Source organism: Cariama cristata, unplaced genomic scaffold (assembly GCF_000690535.1).
Source record: "Cariama cristata isolate BGI_N322 unplaced genomic scaffold, ASM69053v1 scaffold21474, whole genome shotgun sequence".
Classification (NCBI taxonomy): Eukaryota; Metazoa; Chordata; class Aves; order Cariamiformes; family Cariamidae; genus Cariama; species Cariama cristata.
This window is the reverse complement of record NW_009615067.1, coordinates 14,306-22,915: the sequence shown is the minus strand read 5'-3', so window position 1 is coordinate 22,915 and position 8,610 is coordinate 14,306. Positions and strand designations below refer to the sequence as shown.

The following is an 8,610-nucleotide window of genomic DNA, read 5'->3' as shown; positions in this document are numbered from 1 at the left end:
GTGTGAAGCAGAGAGATTCTTTTCCTTTTTTTTTTTTTTTTTTTTTTTTTTTTTTTTTTAACTTTTTGTACCCCCTACCTTGTACTGATTCACGGTTGCAAGGAGAAAGGAGAAGGAGATGGCGGTAGCTGCCATGGCGTGGGTGGAAGGCATCCCGTACTCTGCATCCGTCCTCATTTCCAGCTTGACGACAGGCGGGGAGAGGGGCCGAGGCCACTTCAGGATGTCCTTGGAGACCTGGCCTATGTACATCACTGTCTGGGGAGAGGAAAGGCCACAGGGCTGTCAGTCAGCACGGGCAATCCCCACTCGGCCCACCTGAGAACCACCTCTATTTCTGTGCTTTGTCCTGCAAAATCCACCACCCCAAGTGCCTAATTTATCCCCTGAATTACTAAAGGGGTTCCTATTATGCTGGTCAGCGAAGGGAGCGGTGTTTTTACTGCATCATGTCATAACCTGATCAGAAGTGGGACCAAAAGGAGAGTTTGCTGATGAGAAGCAGCAATACAGGATGGCAAAGATGGACAGCTGTCTTCCACCCCATGCTAGAGAAGTTTAAGTTTCCTCCCTATCCCTTACAACCCTTCTCCTGCAAAGCAAACAGCTATAAGAGAAATTTTTCTGCCAGCATCTTCAAATTACCGCCTGGCAGCTCTGCGAGGGCAGCCCCAGCTCTCCTCTGCCCGCAGCTCCCGCTTCCCCTCCCCAGCAGCCCCGCTGGGACGCCTCGCCGGCGTGGTTATTGAATGATAACCTTGGCATCCTCAGGGAGCCAGCAGGGAGAAAACGGGGTGAGCCACATCAAGTACCAGCTCTCCTGCCTAACTCCCCAACAGCAAAGGGCTTTTGTGCACTGCTTGGGACACCAGGGTTTAAGCAAGGTCTTCATGAATTAGCTACCGAGCACTGCAACGCAGTGATTTGGGGGGGAAATGTTGCATTCCCAGGTCACTGCAAGTAGTAGCAATGGGAAGCAGAAGCAAGAAGCAAAGCTGGCCAGCATCCCCAAGGGGTGCAGCCCACCCGGCAGTGGCCAGGGCACCCGCCGTGCTGATATCCTCTGCTCCTCAGCACCCTCTTCCCAAAGGCAATGTGCTCTCGGCACCAGCAGTGAGAAGGACATGAACAAAAGTCACCCAGGCTGTCGCTGGAGGATGTATTTGCTTTCTGTTACCACCCTCCTCCCTTTGGATAGTGCAGCCAGACATATGCAAAGCAAGCTTTACAAAACAAAGCAAACTTTGTATTTTTTTTTAATACAAAAATCAGGTTAACTGACATCTGCCATGAAAGCTCAGTTGCTGTGCAAGACGGCTCGCTGTTCTGCTTCGCACGCTTCCACTAGCAAAGGAGGGGTCTTAAAATAACATCCTTCCCATGCTGGTGTTAGCCATATGCCAGAACAGCAACATGATCATCCGCTGTCACATTTGTCACCAGCCACATTGCATCCCTGTCTCTCCCACTAGCCATTAAAAAAAATGGCTTCACATTAAAAGAAAGATGTCAGGGTTCAAAATTCACAAATCAGGACCAGGAAAAAGCCAAAACGTCACGTTCCTTCATCCCCCTGTGTACAGCAAAGCCCATGCCGTGGGGAGTACTAGGCTTACAGCCAGCACCAGAGTCTGGAAAAGTGACTGCTGGTGCCTTTGCATCCTTTATCCCTCGTCACATGAATCACATTATTGCCTTATCATCAGCACCACCTGCGGCACACCTGGCTGTTCCTCCTTTACCCTGGTACATGGGGCATAGGGCAGTCGGCAAACACCCTGCCCTGGACTGTTCACAGTAAACAAAGGCTCAAGGAACAAGGGCGTTACAGAAACCACCGCGTGGGTTTATTTGGTTAATGCCACCAGTTTCAAAATGGATGCAGGTACATCTTTGGAAGTTAATTAAATTCCAAGGTTGAAAGCAAAATTACTCTCTCTGACAGAACATAAAGCACTGAGGCTACCATTTGTGATATCATCTGAGAGGCAAGGTAGGATGAGCCAGTTTATCAGCAGTCCTCTATAATAATGACTTCCACTTGTAGAGGTATTATTAGCACTAGTACGTAAGAGTATTACAGAAAGGGAAATGAGTCATCTTTGAAATGAAGGCTATGCTAGGACTTCTCTGATGGTGAAAAACAAGCTGAATGCTGGAGGGGGTATATGTAAGCAAAAATACCAGACATTCTCACAACACCTTCCTTCCTGGCATTCCAGATTAAATTCTGACCCTTCTATTTTTTAGAAATGCATATTGCATAGACAGATACAGTAATGAGAGGTGGGACAACCTCCATAAAACATGAAGGAGTCCAGAATACATTCGAACTAAGCACTGATCTCTGAAGCGTCAGACCTTTGCCTTTAGCTTATCTGGGTGCCGTGCGCGTGGTTTTACGCACAATATCCTGGATTATTTGGCAGAAGCAGCAGTTGTGGGTGCGGCAAAACATCTCCCATCAACTGAAGTGGCAGGCTTCCCCGAGAAGGTGAAAGACGAGTGCACCATTGCTAAAAGCCACCCAGCCAAGGCGTTGCTCTGCTTGGCCTGCCTGCCCACCTGCTGCTCACAAGTGGCTGGAGGAGCGCGGGACTGCCCAGGCTCTTCGGCTCACGGCACGGCAAAGCAAACGGCCCGAACTCCTACCAGATCCGCCTGTGGTGGGCAAAGGGGTGCCCTCCCCGGGGAGACGGCCCCACGGCATGGAGCCAGGCAGGCAGAGCAGCAGCTGGGACCTGTGCCCATGCGCCCAGCCCTGAGCATCAGGCAGTTCTGGTGGGGACCAGCACACAGCTGGCGACCGAGGGCAATACCCCTGCGAACAGACCAAGCACAAACATCCAGAGCTCAGCCACAAATAGTAAAAAACAACAACAACAACACTACAACAACAAAAACAAGTAGGAGGGCACCACGGATGCAGTCACCACGTGACAAGTGTTTTGCAGAAATACAGTTACAGCATTATATTTCATTGCAGAATATATCTAAATTGCACTCTGCTGTGGCTCTCATCTTCCGACAATGGTAGGTACCACCTTCGTTAAGTGGTATAGGCTCTCTTCAGCCACATTTCATTATTTCCTGACCTTATTTCTCTGTCATTTTGGATTTACTCTCTAACAGTCCTAGGAAAGAAAGCAAGCAGCCTGAAAGTTTTAGGTTGTTATCAGCTTTTTTTCAACCTAGCAGACTAGAGATCTCCTGTAATAAACATGGTGAACCATAACCACTGAAGGACTGGGAAGGAGGAGAAGGGAGATGAAGAGCTGAGCTTGCAGGACAGGCTAAAGATCAACACAGAGCTGAGCCTCACCTGCACTTGACTCGAATTACCTATTTGTGCAGTGCCAAAAATCTTTGATGGCTCTGGAATAAATTTAGCATGGGAAGAAATTACCCCAAGTCCGGACCAGCAAGTAACTCGGGATTGCTTAGGACCACAGGACTGGGTCATTTTGCTGTGATTTCCAGCCTACCCTAGGTAAGCCGAACAGCACGTTCGCGATGGCTTCAGACAGACACACAGGGGAGGGTAGGCTAAGGCTTGACTCAGGAGCGTGTCACCTGGTAGTAGCTGATCAGCAGCAAGTTTCTGCATTTCCAAGTCTAAAGCAGGGTGATCCCTCAAGTCTGCAGTGCCGGGCTTCACCCAGCTCCCTTTTCACAAGAGCTGGGAAGATTTAGGGAGAAAGGAAGGGCCAGGCTCAAACCACGCTCCACTAAGATTTAAATAAAACCCATTCCAAACGTCTTTACGTGCCCGTGTACATTTCCATCCAAGGGGTCTCCAAGCCCAAAGCTGAACATTGGAGAGAAGAGGGAACAACAGGCCCTTGAACGCTGAGTGAGCAGATACCATTTGCTGTCTCATGGGCACAGCAAAGAAGGGAAACCTTAAAGCAAATTATTTCTTCATGCATTATTGTTCTGTTTGCTTCTTCCTTACATTGCTGACATTTTTTGCCTACCTAGAGTGCTATATTACAGCTCTCAATGCTATTCTTCTGTGTTCATTTCTAGCACAGGCTCTCTTTCACTCTGAGTGACACAGATCAACCGGATTGTCTGCAGTTCTGGTGGAAAACAGTTTGCAGACATCTCCAATATAAATAACGTTAATTTGCACATTAGTAAGTACCTCTGTCTCTGCATGGGGAATTTGTCTGACCCTGGAGACTCTTCCATTGCTGAAGGAACAAAGTCAAAGCCATGATGGATTGTGTAGCAAATGCTTAGCTGGAAAAGTTAACTACACAGAAATGTATGGGAATTTAGCTCAGATTTCACAGAAGTTGATGGGACAGGCATGGCTAATTCCCTTTACTCTGAAAGCTGGCAGCAGCAGCTCTAACTACCCTGTACCTCAGGCTGTTCAAACTTTCCAAAATGAAACGTAAACATTTCACATCCGAGTTACAAAGACGTGTTGGAAAACAGGGTGGGCTGCTTGGGCTGGCAGGGAGGGAGCAGAGCTGGAGTTCAAGGGTGGGAAAGGGGAAAAGTACCACAGGTCAGCACCACAGCCTTCCCAGGCCACAAGCAGGGCCCAAACCTGGGCAGAAGCAAAGCGATGCTCTTGGGCACCAGACAGGTCCGTACAAGGACCCCTTGTCCCACGACCCCCTGCACGCTTTCCCACGGGAACAGCCTGCCAGGGGCTCTGCTCTATCTCTGCATTTACAGGTCTTACAAGCTACAGTTGTGACAAATGCCACAATGCAAGTCCTTACTAAACAAATGATGGCAAAAGCAAGGTGGACCATGGCATGGGAGCAGAGGTGTGGTGGAGGGGTCGCTGGCAACAACCATGCACACGCATACCACAGGGAAATGCCACCTTCCCTTCTGTATCGAGGTGTGTGCATTACACACACAAGGAAAAGTTGTTCACATACCGCTGCCATGGTTGGGACCCTCAGGAAGTTATGTCAGCTCCCTAGTATTTGCGGTGTCACTTGACAGTGACACGGCAGCACCAGCTGGAGATGTAGGATATAAACCACATCCCCTCAGCCCCGTCCTCCAAGGCCACATGGGCACGGCCCTTCGCTGCGGGGCTGTCCCCCACCGCTCCCCCCTGCCCCAGGCTGCACAGCTCCCACCTCCCCTGCCGCTATCTGCCGCGGTGAAGCACAAACCGGGCACCTCATTTCTACGGCTGAATCTGTGAGCTGCATCTGCAGGCAGAGGAGAGCCCAGGGCTAGGCGAGGCAGGCTATTCCTCCCGGGGGCTCCCGCTCTGCACTGCAAGGGAATATATTACCCGTATCCCATTCTGCTCCGCAGTGAAGCGGTAAGCAGCCTGGCTTGCTGACCCACTTGAAATCTAGGGTACGGCTACCCTAATTTGTTCAGAGGTGAACCAGCCTCTACTGTTTCTGCATTGCCAGGTGCTACCACATCAGCTCGGCACGCTGCGGTGGTGCTGGGAACGCGATGTGGCACAGACCACACCAAAGGTGCCGTCCCTGCCGGGGGTCCCACTTTTATAACTGTCCAGGCTGAACAGGTCGGCCAAGGCAGCAAGCCTGACACACAAGCGCATTTTTCTAACCCCAAGCCCACAATCGCTATTATTCAGTTTTGGATTTTCTGAATTTCCTTAAATAAGCCTGCTCTTCTCTCGTGCACGTGCATGCTCTCCCAGTGCTATGAAGATGACTCTGAAGCCTTCTGAATTAAATCTTCACAACAAATGCAAGAAGCATTAAAAAAAATACTTGGGTAAAGATTTCTTACTTGTACCCCTCTCAAGGAGTTTTTCCCTGTAATGCTGTAAGCAACTTAAAACCAAGACTTCTCTCAAACTCTGGTGCCTACCGGGACTGCTGGGGTGGCCTGGGCTGCATGAGGGGAACAGCAGTCCTTTACAGCAAGGCATCAGGTGAAGGAAAGGCAAAGCTTTATTGCCACTTTTGGTCAACAGCATTATGTTTTACTATACAAACACAATTAGCAGTTGCTACAGCAGCACAACAACCTCAGTAGCCTTTTTCTGAGGGTTTCCTCTGACTTTGCTCTGAGTCATATATATGGTCCATCTCCTAAAACACATCCTCACCTGGGGCTTTGCACTGGGGTAAACAAGACAAATCCTATCTTTGTGTTTTAACAGATCTTGCTTTAGTGAACAATGATGAATCAAACTTGAGGCATTAGCATCCACGTAGGTCCAGATGTCAATTAATTTGTTCCAACATCTGTGGGAGTTCCCTCTGGGGTGAGGGGCTGTTCCCCTCCCTGTGAGCATCAGAGTCCCATAAAGTGACCTGGCTCCTTTACACTTACATAACTCTGGTATTGCTTCAATGATTTAAGAAGTGGTTTTACTCACCTGCAAGTGTTTCCTGGTCTTTTCAATGGTTTTCCCTCACTACCCTTGCAATCGCTGCGGGCAGCACTTCTGTGGCAGGAAGCAAGAGCCCTGCACGTAGATTTACCATCACGGTGCAGACGTGTATGAAGGCAGAGGACAAACACAGCCAAGCCAGCTCCAGGTGCAGAGGCACAGGACCGGTGCCTCAGGGTGCGATTTCCCCTTTGGAACATTTTCATGGCAGCTGCCCAGACCCTGAGGATTTAGGAAAGAGCCCCGGGGCCACAGGTGTGCTGCGTGCGGCACATCCTCTTTCATCCCTCCTCTGCCATGACCTCCACAGAGGGATGGACACACCTGACCATCCCACAGGCAGGCGAAGGTCAGGAGGAGCAATTCTTTTTGTACTCTCTAATATTTCGGCTAACAAAGGTGAACCAGAACATACTTATTTTCAACTTCTGATTTTGCAGCTCTCCTGTCTGCGCTATTGATCTATTAAAAGGACACGATGAAATTCTAGAGAAGACATGGGGTCAGATAGCATTGGCGACTTCTTCCCCAAGACTCAGAGTGTGGCAGCCTGACTTGGAATCTGCTGTTTTGGCTCCAAAATATAAACTCTATAACCTGGCTTTAGAAACTCTGGCCTGCAATACTATTTGCCATCTTCCCAGACAGAAATTTACAATTTGCAAATGATGTTGCTTGTGTTTTTATCATAACCACTGTGTGCTGATAGGAGTGACAAAGCACATCAGGCACACTGGAAAGAGGAGTTAAAAAATAAGGATGCACTATTAATAAACTGGCATTTGCAGGAGATTAGTCAAACAGAAGCAAAGACTGTATTCGTGGTTGTCAAGGCAGGCATGACTTTGATTCCCCATACAGAAATTAAACCAAGCATCCAGTCTGTGCTGTTCACAGCTTCTATTCTCAGCATCTCCCAACTAAGGCTTAAGCAAGTAGATAAACACTGCAACAGAACACAGCTGTGACCGTGCCCCTTGAGCACCACTTGGTTCACAGTGGAAGAGGAGCAGGGCCTTTTTGAGATACTCATCCTACCCGCAAGTCAATGCCAAGAACTAAGGCTTGGCTTCAGGAAAAAGCACCATGAAAGTCACTGAGTGGGACTACTGGCCTTTGGCCCTGGCAGCAGCCCAAGTGGAGGGAGCCCCACAGAGCAGAGGAGCCTCAGGCCTCCCCAGCCTGGGGGACCCTAAGCCACCCTCTGATGGCACCCTGCTCCCCATCCCCTCCCCGAGCCAGCCGCCTGCTCCCCGCACACAGAGATGCCAACAGCAACCGGGAGGCTGGGAACCTCCTTGAGGCACATGTGCCTTACGGGAGAGGGCGGCCAGCTGGGAGAGCTCGAGCGTCTGCCATCTCCAGCATGGTTATCTTTTTTTCCAGAAAATACATCAATCTTGTGCTGGCTGTGCAGGAACTTCACACAACGTTTGCCAAGGATTTGGTCAGCTACAAGGGGATGTTCAAGGTTGCACTGAGCCGGTGGGATGCTCAGACACCGGGGTTGTCCCAGCCGCGATGGGAGCAGCACTCCCAGAGGCAGGTCTCCAGCACAGGCAGTGCCGTGCTCGGCAGCCCACAACATTCACTCTGTCTTTGAGAGAAGCCTTCGGACAAAAACTATGAGGTAGTTGACCATCTTATGATGGGTTTAAATAAGAGAAATTTGGGCCCAGTCTTGTGGTAGCTGGAAAAACTACTGTCACATTGATCTGGTTTATCATCCAGCATCTAAAACTAGGAAACCATTACATCTAGTAGTCCTAGTGAAATACAAAAGGTTTCCAATTTAAATGTCACCTTAAATTATTCCCAGATGGTCTCAGTTATGAAAGCCTCACTGGCACTTTTTCTTCAAGGGTAGAGTGCAGCTACCAGCACATACAAAAATCTCTTTCAATCAAAACTATTATCTTGCACATGGCATTTTCTTTTATGGACCATTTATTTTTGTATTCTGACATTTTGTAGTGACTTACATGCCTGAATACAGTCTTACATGTTCTTATGCAGCGTAATATATTGTGCTTTGAAGAGTTTGACTTTCGAGTGACTATGTTTACCAGCTGTTCCAAGTTTGTTTTGGTGAAATGTTGCAAAAGCACAAAAACGTTTTGGTGAAATGTTGCAAAAGCACAAAAACTAACAAACACATAAGAATCACTAAACCCAAAGTTTGCTGCAAAGTGAGTTTTCAAAGCAGCACCCGGGGACTCAACCACTGCACAGTAACGTCAGTGGTGTCATGA

General features: G+C 48.9%; 1 protein-coding gene across 1 annotated transcript in view; it reads right to left on the bottom strand.

Annotated features, from left to right (window-relative positions):
• LOC104161310 (sphingosine-1-phosphate phosphatase 2-like) overlaps positions 1 to 8,610 on the bottom strand; it is a gene marked incomplete at both ends in the record, with an annotated part of 15,750 nt that overhangs the window by 2,577 nt on the left and 4,563 nt on the right. Inside the window, one exon of the mRNA XM_009699684.1 lies at positions 79 to 258. Within this exon, the coding sequence (XP_009697986.1) occupies positions 79 to 258 (180 nt within the window). The remainder of the gene's footprint in view (positions 1 to 78; positions 259 to 8,610) is intronic.